At 37.4% G+C, this 17,485-nt stretch overlaps 1 protein-coding gene across 2 annotated transcripts in view; it reads right to left on the reverse strand.

Annotated features, from left to right (window-relative positions):
* The window catches only part of SUCLG2 (succinate-CoA ligase GDP-forming subunit beta), a 104,035-nt gene that overhangs the window by 34,796 nt on the left and 51,754 nt on the right, over window positions 1-17,485 (reverse strand). For both annotated transcript variants that reach the window (XM_057366355.1, XM_057366354.1), the window contains 5 exons: window positions 15,724-15,876; window positions 14,658-14,747; window positions 12,215-12,311; window positions 8,753-8,914; window positions 7,860-8,002 (listed from right to left, as the gene is read on the reverse strand). In XM_057366355.1, the coding sequence (XP_057222338.1) occupies window positions 7,860-8,002; window positions 8,753-8,914; window positions 12,215-12,311; window positions 14,658-14,747; window positions 15,724-15,876 (645 nt within the window). The remainder of the gene's footprint in view (window positions 1-7,859; window positions 8,003-8,752; window positions 8,915-12,214; window positions 12,312-14,657; window positions 14,748-15,723; window positions 15,877-17,485) is intronic.

A 17,485-nucleotide genomic window follows, 5' to 3' on the forward strand; every position in this document is an offset into this window, starting at 1 on the left:
AGAGGATGGTGGGAGCCACAACAGCTCCAGCTCCTCTGCTCTCAGCAGATTTTTTTTCAGCAGTGGAGGCTCCTTCTCCCCCACGTTCCCAGGGAATGAACATCTGGTGCTCTGCAGCTCTTTGGTTASTCAGGCTTACCCTTAAATAATTAGAAATGGTTTCTAAACTACAGCAACAGGCAGCACTGCATACAAAACAGGCTGTGGAAATTGCACACAAGTTGTGTATGCAGCAGTGGGGTACAGATCTGCAGATTTACTCACAGACACCTACACCATTGCAAACTGCTTGTAAAAAATTGAAAAGAAAGCTCTCTTTTCCCTCTCCTTATTTGATGAGTAAAATATGTATGTAAATGAAAAAGAATACGGCATCCAGAGCAGAAGATTCAAGGCAAAAATGGTTTTTAAAAGCAGTCAAATATCTTTTAAATTCATTTGGAATAGCTGCAGTAGTACAATACCTGCTCCATCCTGGCCAAAYAGAACAAATTATATGGATATTTGCAACAAGTAAGGCTACCTTATTCTTAATTGACTCCTCTAATTGCTTGAAAAAAAATCTTTAAAATGTTTGGTATTTTTCTGCTGAAAACATCTGAATAATTTTGGAAATTTCAGCAACATCTATTTGGCCAGACATTATCCACCTGTCTTTCCACATAGAGGCACTAATTGTCTCCTAGTTGGAATTTTCCAAGTAATTTGGCTCAAAATAGTTTAGTCTTTAAAAAAAAATACTATGAAAAACTAAGTTTTTAGCTCTTTTCCTTGAGACAGTTCTCTTCCCTTGAAATGTGCAGTTGTCTACCAACCCCAAGGAAAACCGACAGCTTCCATTAAAAGGATCTCAGATTTCCAAATAAAATCCTTCAGTTAAGTGACAGTTTCTGTTCAGATTTAGGCACTACCATTGCAAAAAAAMCCAAAACCCCAGAGCTTTGCATTTCTATTCTGTTTTACAATAGTGACACAGGAAAATCCCTGGGAATTGGGACCCTCTTTTTTTCCCTTGATAAACCTGACTTTAGAGACTGCTGGGTATGACAGGTACAAAAAATGCAATGTATTTGAGAAACAGGACCAAGTTTAACTTCCTTTAAGAGGGCAGTTTTTTATTAGAAGATGAAACTAAACCTCGAGCAAAAAGCCTAAGAACGACTCATTTGTGGAAGATGTGGACTTGATTTGCCAACTACTTAAGCACATGACAAGCTTTAAAAGTGAATAGACTCATTTATTTSAGCTTTATCCATCCACTCAGAATAAGAGATAATAAAATATTAAAACTTGAAAGAGGTTTGAATATCTTGTTGGATTTGAGCATGAAAATGAAGTTGTGAAATAATTCAGTCCTACCTGAAGCAAAACAGAGATTCAAGAGAAATAGCTTTTGTTCTCTTTCATTAATCCATATTTCAAATAACTTTTGTCTTTTCTAAAGCTTTTCCATCACCCTATGAAACCCTTTAAAAAAAAGGGCATRGATACATCTTTATTGTAAAAATCTTAGCAATATCAGGCCCTTCTGTCATTAAAAGATAATTTTATGATGGGAAAATGCTCATTAATTTTGCCAATGTTTACCATTTTTTCCCCAAATTGAGTCTAATCAGCAATAAAAATATGTAGTCCTATCAACCTGTGCTCCATACATCCAGGGTGCTTCTGAAATGATAAGTAAAACCAGTTGTTATTTATTTCACTGTCACAGAACTGTGCCTAACCCAGCACAAACGGCTGAAAGCTCCTGCTTGAGATACACATTTCATCATCTGGGCCAGTTTATCAGCACCAGATGGAGGCAAGGTGATTAAACTTCTTCATTTTGTACGAAAGAACAAACACTTTCCATTTAAAAAGAACGAGAATTAAAATGCAATTTTCTCTATGGAAGAGTTTAAGTAAGGACACCTACAACTTTTCTTTTAATATACCATTTCCTACCTGTATTATCAGGTTATTTGTCTTTCATTCTCCTGTATGTGTGCTAGATAGATGATCTAAAAGTAGATAGATGATCTAAAAGTAGATTCATAATAAATTACTCATCTCACCAAGATGAATGACCAAATTGAGTTTCCTAAAATATCTTCTCTTTTTATTCTTGCTAATTGTGAAATGAGTCATACAAACTCTCAAAAATTCAATCAATTTGAAAATCCCAGTAAAGGATTAAACACTTTTCCAGTGTATTTTACATGGCATTTCCTTTTCCTGGGCAATCCAAACCTAACAGCTCAGTCTGTGTTTCAATTCTTCCACAAATTTTCCAGCATTTACCATCTAAGAAAACATTTGTGAATCTTTCTTACTCTGCCACAAAGGAAGCAATTACAAAACCACAGCAAGTTTTCCCCTTGCTTAGGAATTTTATTTTCATATCCAGTTTTTAAGATTCATTATAGCCTACTATAAAATGCCTAAAGGCATTCAACTTGTCAGTGCCCATAAATAATGGCAGATTCATGTTAAAGTATATTTACATATCAATTACTTAGGACTCAACACTACACATGCTCTTGAAAAATACTTTACTTTTGGTTATAAATCAAGACAATTCAATTATGCATTTTAAATGCATAATTGTCCTCCCATTTTCATAAATATTGTCAATATGCTATCAGTCTCTAAATATGCCACAATGGAATGAAGGAATGACTTTTTAATATTTTAAGTGTTTTAAAAGATGAATAGTCATTTCATGTTAATTCTGCAAAACTGCAAAGGCACTTAATTTCTTTAACAAACTATGTAATTTTTGATCAATGTTCGTAGATGGTAGAGGAGTATTACACCCACAGTTCACACAGAGGGGTAAAAACAGCAATCAAGGCCTCCAAAACTTCCAAAAGTGSCCAGTAAATTCAAGTGTCACCATTTTCAGATACCCTTCTGGAGCTATGAAGGCTGTGCAGAGTATGAACAGTTAACATTGTGGAACAGTGCTCAGCACACAGATTTGTGCACCAGAGTAACTCTTCAGCTGCAGCTTTTGAGAGTACTCAAAGCAGCATCTGATGCTTCACCCTCTTGTGTGAATGAGAGAAACTCAAAAGGTGTAAAGGATTTTTGTGCTGGGTGGAGAAGAGCTGGGTAATGAGCTGTGTAAAGGGTGCATGGTATGTGAATGAGAAAGCAAAATGATTCCTCATGAGTCTGCAAGGACAGGGTTCTTCTGCATTATCTGAAATCACACAAAAGCTGAAAACTCAAAGAAATTCAGCACTAACGCTCTGCTTCATGTCYGCAACTGAATCCCATTTACATTTCCCCTTTTTTCTCCAACATTATATGCACAATGACACAGGCTGCACATGTGATAGGGAAGGTTATCCATTCCTACTGATTTATGGGATTTCATTATGGTAACACTGAGAAATCCACTGCTGACAATCAGTTAAATGCAGATGAACTGTCCACAGCCAGCCCATGCTCTAACCATGATGAGGTTCACTATGACAGAAATGTGGCATTTGGAATCCTGACATTTTTACAATTTGCMCCTAAAACTGGGAGCAGGTCATTGTCTAAAGTTGCAGAGTGAGAGCAAACATCCAGAAACACACAAATATAGTTACTGCACGCCAAACTGCCTGAATGTTTGGAGATGTTTTGAATGGTCTGAACTGAACTAGCTCATTCAATTCTGAATTAATTCACYCRAAATAAAGACCAAATACATTATACWTGGCAACYTAATTTTTATTTCTGAAATCTAAGAAAAGAATATTCCAAATCTTTCCTCYTGGTATAGTGTTATCCCTTCTGTTGCCACATAACAGACTGCAAATGTTAAGAAAGCTAATACTAAAAATCCCCGAAGCCAAAAGGATAAACCAGTGATAAAAATGTCTTGTATAATAAGGATGTATAAACCGTATTACTTTCACACCAAACACAGCTGAGAAAGAAGTGAATTGCAAAGTTATGGTTTAATAATATCCTCTTTCAGAATTCTGGTCACTCTCTCGGATGACTGGAAAATAAAATCCCCAGAATTTCTGCTTTACACACAACACATCAGTGCCATTAATGTGGTGGGTACAGATACATTTGAACATAAACAGGAAAAGCAAAGTGACAGGAATAAAAATGTCAATTCCATATAATTAAGACAATAATCTGAAATTGGACTAGATAATAGCTCAAGGATAAAAAAAAACATCTTGTGTGTGTTTGATATTAATTATTTCCTGGATATGAGCTAATAGATGCCAATATAGAATATTTTTTCTGAGAAACGTTTGTCTTTCTGTCAATATTATTTTGCCTAAATGACAAGACAGCAGTTGCTAACATCAATTGATTTGGCGAGTCTTTAGCCACCTCATCAATGACAGGAGTCAAAAAAGGTTTTCAGAGGAACTTTAGTGGGAAAAGGAGAAAAAGAACAAGTTTAAAAAGAACAACAAACCATGCCAGCCTTTAATGTCTGTATTTCAGTGACATTTTCTAATAGGTGCCCACTGCCAAGACCAGGGCTAGAGCCTGCTGAAGGTAAAGCAAACCTGCTGACAGCTTAGTTGGCTTTTGTAAGAGTTGTGTGGCCAGTTTTTGGCAGCAGGGGGATATGAGGTGGGTTCTGCAGGCAGGTATGAGGTATGAGCTGCAGGCAATGTCAGGGGCTCCAAGACAGAGCCTGAGCCCATCAGGGATGGTGGCAACACCTCGGGGATAACAGAGTTAAGAAGGGCATAAAAAACTGCCCAACAGGAGCTGGAGAGAGGAGTAAGAACAGGAGAGGAACAGCCCTGCAGACCCCAGGGTCAGTGAAGAAGGAGGGGCAGGAGCTGCTCCAGATGCCAGAGCTGGGATTCCCCTGCAGCCCACAGAGATCCATGGGGGTGCAGATTTTTTTCAGCTTTAGCCTATCCAAAAAACCTTGCTGAATCCTACAGTCATCATATGGCAACCACGTCCTCAGCATGAACAAGAACAAGCATTTGTGGAGCTTGGAAAGGACGTGAGAGCACTGATGGATGAGGATTTCACAGGGATACCTGAGCAGAAATTCACACTTGCAGGGGAGAGCCAGGCACCACCCTGAACCTCTGCAATATTTTAGGAAACAACCACTTCTACTTCACTGTGGGACAAAGGGGGATCAATGAAGCTCCTGCAGTGTCTCCCAGCAGCCTGAACTCCCAGAACTGAACCATCTTTCCCTTTCCTGMTGGTAGCTAAAAAGAAGGAAGACTGTACATTTCCTGCCAGAGCAGATGCACAGCTCTAACTTATAGAAACAAGACAGGCAGGAAGGAGGAAAAGCAAAAAAGAAAGAAAGAAAAGAAACAATTGGAATTTAGACAGTGAATAGAAAGGAATTCAGAACCATAGCAATGACCTGTCTAACCTAGGAAGTATTGGATGTGGCACACTGCAAASAAGACCAGCAGAGTATAAAAGGGTCACTGGCTCCAGGGACAGCATTTCCATCCAAAAGCCAGTGTGTAACCTTTTGCAACAAAAAAACACACACTTTTATTTTTTTTTTTCTCCAAGAATTATACACACTGACAACTGACAGATTAAACCAGCAGAAAACCAGTGCAGATCTTCATTTTTCTTGAAGACAATATCCTCAGCTTCACTAAATCAAATCATGGGATACCTGGTTTGGGTTTTATTGTTTGTTTGGGGTTTTTTTTGTGTATTTTTTGGGGGGTTTGGTTTTGCTTTAATACAAATAGACATTCTAAAGACAGCAAAAGAGAGAGAAAGAGATCTGTTTCAAAGTGCAATTGAATATTTTCTTCTGGAAGATTTCTTCTCCTGCAATGTCYTTAACTCTGCCAACTCAGCTAAAAGACAGTGGTTCTCCCTATTACAGCCCTGATGACATTTTTTTTGTTTATTTCTTTAGTCTCCAGACATTTAGACATTTACTAAAATTAATTGCACCTCAAGTTCCCAAGAACAAATTTTTATCTTCTCAAACAAGGTGGGAATCAAGTTAAAGGCCACAGGGAAATGACTGACCAGATACAACCTGTGAATGCTGCATTAGCCACAAAGACTCTCGGGACTGAAACCCAACCATTAGTTAAGAAAAGAGAGGATTCATTCAATTATCTTACYGTATATTAGTGAGCTAATGGACGTGGTGTATCGGGAGAGGAAATCACAGACATTTTCTGTATTTTCTGAACAGAATGAAATAAAACATGAAATGTTYTGCCTTCTGMATCTYCAGCCAGTCAATGCCAGGAATGGCACAGGCCTATAAATGCCTATTCCAGGTCCTTTCCTTGCTACCTTTTGCTTTCTCTGAGCCCAGAGCATTGCTAGCCCTGGTTAARGCAACTAGAAATAGAGTTAAGCAGTAAAATATAAGCAGAATGTATAATAGAAGGGTACATTTACAAGTTAAATGTTGGGCACGCAGATGTTCTATGGCTGAGAGCTACAAGAATGACTTTTTGTTTTAAAATTGTTTAAACTCAGTGAGCTTCAACACCAAAATTAATACCTGCTGTTTGTGCCACAGCAGACAGTGGGAAGTACTCAGCACAGTGATAATCCCTTCCCTGCACCTGCTTCTCTGCCACCAACACGAATTTTGGAACTCAATTACATCTCAGGGAAACCCAGAGCATCACATGAATTCTACACTGCAGAGCAACTCAAACAACTCCAACAACAAACACTTGACACATCAARGTACCAGGTGCCTCAAAAATATGCAAGGAGAGTTACAGCTGCAAAGAGCTTACAACAGGAGGTTGACCTGTGCTTATTTTGTACATTTGTGTAAATTCCYTTCCTAATTTTGCCTTGAAATTTTGCAGCAAACAATATCCACCTCTGTTGGAAAAGTCACAAAATTTTGTCACTTGCTGCTGCACAGAGCATACAATTACAGCAATGTAATTGTCACAGGAAAGTGGCATTTAGGAGCTAGCATCACATCACAATGAACACGAGGAAAATGACTGGAATCACAGAAAAACTGAGATGAAGGAGATGAAGCCAGATCCACAAAAAGAAGCAATATGTTGAAATAGGGACCTCAGCTGCGAGGCTTAGATGCAGGAGATGGGGAGGATGATCAAAGCCCTCTGACAGATTTCCATTAGTAAAAATATCAACAGCACCCAAGTTCTGGCTACACACAAAAGCAGAGCTCCTCATTGGCACGATGGGCAGCTGGCAGTGCTCCAAAACCCACGCCTGATCAATATTCTACCAGCAGATTCTCCAGCTCTGTCTGCAGAGGGGCCCAGTGACCTCAACACCCATCTCCAGAAATATCTTCTGCTCAGCACACACAGACTAATGTCTCCTCCTCTTGTTCAAAACAGAAAAGAGCAACTGCAGCTCCATCTGCACAAGGAAGTGTCAGAATGTTCCAGGCTATGATTCCAGCCTGGGAATGTTAATTAAATACACACTATCCTGCAGTGCAGAGTCAGATATTTTCAAAATCTCGAGCTTGAAAGAGWACAAATCAGCCCTTAGAATTAGCTATTTCCTTAATTTTCCCATTTTTCTCTTCAGCCTACTGTGGCACTACACTATTAGGAATGACATTTTACCCATCTAAGACTCACAAATTCCGTTTTAGCAGAGAGATGTTCTGAGCTGAGCTCTGCAATGCCCAGCATTAACATACCTGAACTTCTACATTGAACTGCCTTGAGAAAGTTCCCACTCACAACTCACCAGCAAACCTGAGTACAGATCAGGATCTGAAAATTCTGTCCAGTGRTTTATACCAAAATAATTCTCTTCCCAGCTTTCCCATTTAGTAACTCAGCGTTCACACCATTATTTGGGTTTTTCAGTGCATTATTCATGGTCCTACTCACCTGTATGGCTGCACAGGGAAGCCCCCAGCCCAAACCCAACATTTTTACCTTTGGATCAGCAGTCAGCAGCTTGAATGCTTGATAGACTTGWGCTTCTTTCACGCCTCCACCCAGATCCAAGAAGTTGGCTGGCTTTCCACCATTCAGGGATATTATATCACACGTGGCCATTGCAAGTCCAGCTCCATTGACTGYAATTGTAAACATCAAGTGCTGATATTTCACACAGATAAGATTTGTGAAAAGGCTTAAAATGTACACATCTGAGCCAATATAAATKCTGGGCATTTGCTCACCAAGTTGAGAAAAAATGCCTGATTCAATTAGATTAATAATAAAAGGTTGTATTGGCTAAAAAAAATTGCACAAAATGAAAATTATTTAGAGCATAGCTGACTTTTCTACTTATCTCTTCTAAACAGCAGAGTAATTTCTGTTCTACAGAAAGTTCAGGAAAATAAAAAATCTGTCATTTCCAAGAAGAATCTTTAGCAGCTTTCCTTAAAGAGAAATGAAGTTTAATATTCAATTGTAACTGGGAATGTCATATTTATACACACATACTTTTTCAGTGCCTCTTAAGTAGCAGTCTTATTTTTAAAAATTAATGACTGATTTTTGATGACTCTTCTTGTTTTAATTGCTGGAAAGACCAATTACATCAGGTTGAAAACTCAGAAATTGAAACCTCTTAGAGTCTGCCTTCTCTGTGACAGCACTCCTGYCCTGCCTGTGTGCTGAGCCCATCAGCACAGCCTCCATACAATTTTAATTTCATTCCTGCAAGAACTTATGGAAGGACAGACAAAACAGCAGAAATACTCAGCAGAACAGACTGAAATACTGTCAAGGGTGGCCTGAATGTCAGATGTAAACAAAGTCTATACGCTGAACAAGTATAAATTTGTCTTCAAATGCCTTTTGGATGTATTTGTTCTTACCAAAGCAAGCAATGTTTCCATCCAGTCCTATATATTTTAAGTCGTACTTGGCAGCTTCGTTCTCTATGGGCTCATTTTCAGACTTGTCATCCATGGCAAATATTTCTTTTTGCCTAAATTCTGCGTTGTCATCAAAGTTTATCTTGGCRTCGAAGCAAACAACTGGAGGAGAAAATAAAACAACATCCAGGCATTTAGAGTTTACAGTCAGTGAGAGCTCCTGAAATATTACAGCTGCTCCAGCAGGGAGGGGGAGGTTGCTTTGGGAATGAATCTGCTGGCAGGTGAAGTTCTAGCACTGAATCCAGCAGGAAAGGGCAGGTTTTCCATAAATTCTCTATTGTGAAAAGGCACAGCAAGATCTCCACATCAAAGAGCCACAGGAAGATCTTCTGTGTTGGCCTSAAACAAAGTTCTTCCATGTTACAAAGTGATTTTTATGATTTGGACAGGTGGGCTGCAGCCACAGAAGAATTAATCTTCCATGTTTTGAAAGCATGAAAGATGTAACAGGAAACACCAACCCAAAGCCATGTTTGGTAACATGAARTCATATCCTTAGCCATGGTTTGAATTTCTGATGTTATCAACTATACACACATTGTTTCATTAAAGAGCTCAAAAAACCTGAAGCCAGCTTATGTTAATGACCAAAAGATTAATTTTAAATAAAGAAAATTAAGAAAGTAAATACAAAATTTCTCATCAATTTCAACATCCACTGTGGTTGTAAAAACAAATTAAGAAGTAGCTAAATGTGACTACATTAAATAATAGATACAAAGGACTGGCTAGCAGCCACAATATTCACATAAACACACCAGTTACAGAAATGCCTGTAGAGTGTTATTTGCCCATTTTCTGACTCATTATTTCTATGGGTTTGCATAGGCAAATGCCTCATTAGATTAAAATGTTCTAAGTAAATGTAAGACTATATACTTATCATATTACTATGCAAGTAATTTCACKTGTACTATATTCAGATTATAATTACTGACTTAAGTGTAATTGATTTCTCAAGGCAAACCAATCAGATTTAAGTGCCTTTAAATGCTGTGTCCATAAAAATCTAATAGTTTTTCTGTCTGCTGAGGTTTTCTATTCACACTGCCATTGGAACACGTACATGGTGTATGTGCACTTGTTCATGAGCATCACACACATCTGGAGGTCAATGACAAGTGAGAAGACAATTTTAGTCTTTGATATAGATACAAATCAACTTAAATAACAAATCCCACAATGATTTTTGGTGGRCAAGTACCTCTTTTTTAATACACAATTTCTTAACATAGGAAAGAAAGCAAAGGAAAAAGCAAACATTTGCACAAGCTAGAGAGTCTCACCTGTATATCTTGATTTGCATGAGGTTTTCTTGAGTTAGTTTTTTGAGGTTGATGGGTTTTTTATCTTTTAATATTTGATTTGTAACTGATAACTGATTCMATTAAAACCGTGTGAAATTTTATTTCAGTGACTGCAGTTTCAGAAAACTGTTMATTGGTGTGTATAATAAATCTCTTGTAAGAGTCTAGATCTTACCTGGTCAACCATCATGTTGGAATATGGGAATGTGCCAAAAGCAGAAATGTCTTCAGTTCCTAATATGCTTCCAATGTACTAGAGCTGCTTTAATTATTTTTATAGCAATGAAATAAAACAATTTTTCTTCTTCAAGCTTTCAGATGCTTAAATTGCTAAAACAACTCAAAGCTAGAGTACAAGTGCCGTTTCAGAGCTCTGTTTACCTTACACACAAACATTCTCAATGTCACATTAATAGAAACTCATTTCTACAGAACATTCATCTTTAACAAAGACYGTGCTGCACAAAGTAGCAGCAAAAACATGTATTAATATTTATCAAACCATTTTCTCTATMAAAAGCACATTGTTACATGCATGATAGATTATACAAATGGGTTTTTCTTCTAAACAAATATCAAAGAATGCTCCAACACTTATATTCATGAAGTACTTCTGCTGTTTTAGTTAGTGGTGTAGGGTTTTTGTCATCTGCCAATTCAACAGTTTACACTGAGAATAAACAAAACCAAAACAAACAAACAACAAAAAAAATGGAAGTTTCAGGCTTCTGACCCACTAGAGTTAACAAAGAATCTGCTAGGATATTAAACAAAAGGAAATACATACAACCTAATGGAGATTCACACAAAACACAGCAAGAAATAAATCCATCTTATCCATTACTTTGACAAGAATAATGGGCCTCATACAGAGACTTCTATTTTATCATTAGGAATGGCTGCATTAAGCTACCCAAATGTTCTTCCATTTGTTTTATCTTTATTCCTCTTTAAGACATCTCAGATGGAGAAACTGCCAGCAGAAGAGAAATAAGCACAGGAAGGCTCCTGTGCATTTCTGTGAGTGAGATGGCTTTCACAGCTTGAAACCCACTCTGTTTCTGCTCCTCAGCTTCCTGGATGCAAAACACATGGGGAAAAACCTCGGGGAAAACATCATAAAAACCCCTACCATGCCTCAGATTAAGCCCTTCTCACTAAATATGCACAGCCATTCCAGAAAAGCTATCTTAGTGATTTTTCCAAATCTTTATTTCCACTGAGCCACCTCACAGTACTCCAGCAAGGATGAGTGCCACCACAGCTCTTTCCAGTCTTTAAGGATTTTATTTCCTGTCATTACTCACTGTCCTCTCCTTGCACACCGATTTTCCCTCTTGGTACCCAACAAATAARCCTTCAGCACCTTAATGAAATGAAACAACGAGGAGGTAACTGTGATCCTCTTGGATCAGCCCTGCTCTATTTCAATATTCCACAGGCATCTTTAGTTCCTCCCCTCTTCACCTTGGTCCAAGTCATTTGAACAAAAATGACAAAAAGAAGGAAGGGTTTAAGCTGGAATACCAACTATTATGATAGAGTGAAGCTAATTCAGCTCCTTATTTTCACCCTGCACCTTCCCAGTGCTGTAGCCACAGTGCAGACAGATCAATGACCCTTTTTCTTCCCAAAGGATGTAGCAAAGTGTCTGGTCCAGCTGAAATTTCTTCTGTGCTTTTGTAGGCAGCAGAGCCATAAACTTTAAAATTTAAATTACCCATATGAATGCAAAGATAAAAGAACAAGTTTCTTTCCACAAAATCTCAGTAATTCTAGCAGCATTAACACAAAAAAAACCCAACAAACCCACAACACAAAATCAAGAAAACCCAACTTTGTACAGGGGCAGAAGAGCAGAAAATGTTGCTGCCTCTCACCAAGCAGAACATGTAGAAGCCAACATTTCCAGTATTTGSATGAAACAACAAAAGGTATTGAAATACAAAATTTGCCATGGGAATATTTATGAATGTTGCTTAAATTACATTACAAAAYGAAATTAATGCAAAGCTGCTGCTACATCCATCTATGCAATTTAATTTATAGTTTGCATAAATAAAGCATTCATTTGTTTCGTTCAGTTTCTTACCTTGCCCTTCTGGAGTTTCACCAAAGGGATTGACTTCAACCTGAGTGGCATCAATTTTCAAGAAAAGATTATACAGCTTCTTCATTTGATCTGCTGCCTAAATGTGATCAAACGATTTACAATTACCACACAAAAAAAGAAAAGTTCATGYTTTCAAGGCAAAGGTAAACCATTAGTGATTATTTTTAATGTATTACATTGAACACTAGTTCTGGATAATTACTGCTTTTAATTCTGTTTTCTTAACAGTATTCATGTAATTTTTTAAATTGCTATAATGTAAGATTATGATACTGTATAACACTTAGTAAATCTACATYTAAAGACTACATGAACTGAAGATTTTCAACAAAATAAACAGTGCAATTACTATGACAAGTTTAATTTGGGAAGTGACTGTTAATGATGTATTCTCCAGTACAAGATCTGAGTTGTATTCACGTTAATCAGTCTGAAGTAAGCAACCACAAAGCACTCTGGTGACTTTAGAAAAAAAAAAAATCTATTTCTCCTTCCTATATCAGTCTGAAATGTTTCTTGAAGAACTTGTCTGAAGCATGCTTGTTTACTCACTACAAGACACTCCTGCTTGTTCCTTATTATTCCTCACATCTATCTCCATTCCTGATTCCATGGCTGAAAGTACCACTATTGACTACTAAMTTCCAACTCTTTTTTTCTTACAACATTCTTCCACTGATAGAACTACTTAAAAACAGCAATATGAACGTATATTAAAAAAAAATCCCTTTGGTGCATTACACACTGTGAACCTATCAGCTGAAATAAGTTTGCTGATGAAGTGCACKAATAAAGAACTACTTAATTTGTTTCTCCTCATTACTGATCAGCTAACTGAAGTAYACAACCCAAAAATATTTGGGACCTCTCCTGATAAGTAAAATGAATTAGAGCAAAGAAAGCATAAGTCAGCTTTCTCCTACAGGGTCAGTCATGMAAAAGAAAAYATYACAAGTGGAAAGACTCAGCCCCTATCCCAGTTTGGCCCAGAGAGGWTGTGGAGTCTCCATCCCTGGAAGTGTTCRAGGCCAGGCTGGATGGGGTTTTGAGTGACCTGGTCCAGTGGGAGGTGAAAYTRGATGTCTTTAAGGTCCYTCCCAACCCAACCCTTTCTGCCATTCTGTGATAAGGTTTGTTAAAGAGTTACTGTCGGGAAGCAGAACACAAAATGCTTAGAAAGCCTACCCTGCTCAGAAGTTATCAGTTGAAGCATTCTCAGTGGATTTGACTTAAAAAAAAATTATCARTTGTAAATGTGCAGCCGTTTCCTTGGCACAAACACTCAGGCAGCCAAAGCAGCCCAAGAGGGAGCCCCACCATGAACCCCACACTGACTCTGGGCAACCCCAAAAGCTGCTACTGCCACAGCCCTCTGCTGCAATTGCACCACAGCACCAAAATCACTTCACTTTTATTAAGGGCTGCTCCATCTTTCAGCACCTCTCTGAATCAGGCAGCTTAATGTCAACACCTCTTTCTCAAGTTCTACGAGTACTGAGCCTCTTCAAGGCAAAGCAGAAAATCCCAGCCTAGAACTAGAGAATGTGTAAACAAATACTAGGATTTGTCTGATAAAAACTATGTCTCTATGCTTCAGTAAATTCCTTTTAGTTAGCATGAGAAAAGAAATGCATTCCTGCAGCGTTATTTAAATGTGTTGTTTGAAAGTGCATATATTGCTGTTAATTATTAAGTATCAGAATTCTTCAAGGGTTGAAAGGTTCTACATAATCATTCCTCCTCATTAGATATACAGCTAAATCTTCAAATGTGTGTTAATCAACTTAATCATTATGCATTTGTTAATTGCATGTTAGGATAGAAAATAATTAAAACTGCTGAATTAAAAATAAAGGAGTTCTACAAAAATGACAGTTTGATACTACAGAAAAAAAACCAGGCCAAAGTAACTTAAATGAGCTCTCTTCTCTGCAAAATAACTATAAAGGCAAATATATATATTAAAAGTATATGTAGAAATATATATATTAAAATTATATGTAGAAAAGAGATACTGAAAATACAATAAGCTTGCAGTCTTTTGTTTTTGAGTTGAAGATGAAAAAAATTTTAAAGGTTTCAATCACAAAGCCAGATACACCTTTATTTTTCCCTGTATTAAGAGCCAGTTTTCCCAAAAAAAAGCTGTACCCATGCCATCCATGAGTTCCAATGGAATTCCAATGCAAGCAAAGAAATCCCACATGGTGGAACAGCATGTTGTCATCGACTGCTTCAAAGCCTGGGGAATCTCACTTTAAAATAATCAGGACCTTATTCAAATTGCTAAAGCCTAATGACAATCATATAGGTGCAATTTAGTATTTAGAATGCTAAAATTATTCTGATTTAATGGACACTTGGCCTTTCCTGCCTATTGGAAAAGCATTTAACAAAGAGCTGGTCCTCMGAGTCAAGTTACCTGCTGCTGCAAAGGTCCTTGGAATCCCAAATTTTTTGCCATCTGCAGCGCCTGCCGATCCTTTATGCCTTCAAAAATATCWATTTCCTCCTGCAACAGTAACGTGCATAAACATAACTAAATATTCAATCTGAATGGAGGTTTATAACTTCAAAAGGAAAACACTTAGTATACATGTGCAAATTAGTAATTAAAGCCTGGCTGTTAGCCAGGGCTCCCCGAGACGGAGGCTATAGCAGCTGCCTATAGGGGATGTTATAATTACCACACTGACTATGAAGCAGTCCTTCCAAAAAATATATAATTCTTCAGGGTGGCACGCTGACAAGACAATGTGACACCAGTTTTCACTTTTAATTACTGTACAGATGGCATTGACGAATATTTAGTCTGTTAATTTTTATGACATATTTTGGAATGTTTTCAAGGCAATGAGTGTCAGTGCCCAGTAACTCTGCGGAGTTTATATAATTTTAAAATGCACATTAAATATTTTTACAATTTTTTGAATAATTATAGTTGATTGTATCAATTATTTTCTCAGCTGAATAGCTTGTCTGCTCATTATCTTGCCACAGTAACATAAAAAATACTTCAATGTAGTCATCGTTAAGAAAGTAATTACAACAGTTGTATTTCAGATGCAAAAGTCTTGCAGGTACAAAAAAATAATTAACAACTCTGTCAATTAGAGAAAAACAAAAACAATAAGTATATTGGCACTAACCCACTTGTGAAAAAACTGCATACCTTCCTGGAAGTGAAACGCACTCATAAAACGTTTCACATAAGAAGTTTAACATATCACATAACAGCCAGATTTAAGATMTTTTTCTAATTGAAAAACTCTAATAAAATCACATGTTAAATATGCTTCATTTATTAGGTGACAGTAAATGATCCTGTATTTGATAAAACTCCATTTTTATGGTTCTTTCTTGTCTCACTTCTACCTAGAAGAAGAAAAAATGTGGAAAGGGGAAAAAATATTCTTTTGGATAACTGTCAAGGAAAATTCTTATTGTAAAAAGAATTGTATTATTTCAGTATTGTATTATTTCAGTACCTTAAAGATAAGCTCCGGGCTAGTTACTGCAACTTCTTCTATGTCCACACCACCCTGAGGACTGCCAACCATGACAGGTCCATTGCAGGCTCTGTCCATCAGAATTGCAAAGTATGTTTCCCTGGAAATATCCAGTGCTTCTGCAACCATCACCTAAAAATGAAYAGAGGGAAGAAAGATCAATGGCTCAAATTGCTGGGGTTTTTCCAASAGCTGCTGCTGTGTCCAAACTGCACACCTCTGTATCAACTTTTAATCCCAATAAGTGCTGGGATTGGGATTGTGCTTTAATGTGCTGCCCATAGAAAACCTTAAATCTCGAAGGACTTGGTTTGCAGATCACACARACACAAGGATGGGCACGTTGGCTTTGAGATGAATCTCACCAGCAGTGCTGCTCCTCTCCAGCAAATCCTCAGGCTCAGGTTCTCTCCCTTATTCCGACAGAAGGCCACCCAACCCTTGAAATCTCTGCACTGAATTCCCGCCCTGCCTAAGTATTCCTAAGAAAATGGGTTTACAGATAATTCTGCCATCGAGATTTTTAATTTCAGTTTAGAGTCAAGCAGGTGTGTGTCCTTCAGATGCTGGCACAATCCAGAAACACAGATATTTATTTTTCCAAAGAGCTGTTACTTTCTAATTATTACTATAAACTACAGAGCCATTTTGTACCAGGATCTGACAGACGCAACACAACAAAACAAAAACACGATTCAAATCCCACATGTTTAGAATCTACAAAGTACCACATTAATACTGATGGAAATTGGTCCATATAAAGTCTTCATTACAATTTTTTCCCTCCTCCCAAAAACAAGACAAAGTCCTTTCCATTTTAGTATTAGAATAACTGTACCTTTCTCTTGACCTGAACTGTCCATTTTTGCAATAGTTATTGCAAAACTATTACAATAACTATTGCAGCAATTTCAGAGATTAAGTAGTTTTCCACTTGCAAAGGACTCAYAAAACTGTTCTGATATAAGAATAATAAATTTCCCCAAATAGTCTTAATTTTAGGAAAAAAATCTGCATATGATCATTTTCCTGTGATCATAGCAGATKCCATAATCTAAGGGGCAAAGACTGTAGTTCTGCTCTGCACTCTTGTTTTGTTTTTAACCTTTATAGTGAAACAGCCACCTCTGCAGTTTAATCAGCACTATATTCTTCCTTAACAGAGCAACTGTTTCCCATCTTTCATTGGAAATGGTAGAAATCAGGAAAATCACTTTGSTAATATTAAGATAATTGAGAAGGATTAAGTGGCAACATCTTTCTACCACGGTCTGTTTGTGAAGTGACAGCTTTGAACAATGATTGCAGACAAAGATCATCACTGAATGTACCACAAGGAGAAATTCATCCTCTYAGGCAGCAGATCCAAGAGGCATTTTTATACCTGCAGCCTTAAAACTCTGCCTACYTGGCACAAGGTGCTCAATCAAATGAGTATTCCTGGGGTTTTCATAGTTCAAGGACTATAAACAAGAAAGATGCACTAAACTTGCACCTAAGTCGCTTTTTTGACATTCTATTCCACAGTACATAAGAAAGAATATAGGGACTTTCTGCCAGGCAGTAAGTATTAGAGTAGAGGGGGAAAAATATAAGAAACAAGGAATTAAATAAAGCCCTCAGTGCTCAGAATTGAAGGAAAGATGAAATTTCTTTATSGTCTTTTTGACTTGGAAGAAATTTGCCTTATAGTAACTTTGTTTCCTTCTACTCTTACCTTGCTTTATTCACACAACATAGG

Source organism: Malurus melanocephalus, unplaced genomic scaffold (genome assembly GCF_030028575.1).
Source record: "Malurus melanocephalus ecotype Western Australia unplaced genomic scaffold, MMel_1.1 scaffold_64, whole genome shotgun sequence".
Taxonomy (NCBI): Eukaryota; Metazoa; Chordata; class Aves; order Passeriformes; family Maluridae; genus Malurus; species Malurus melanocephalus.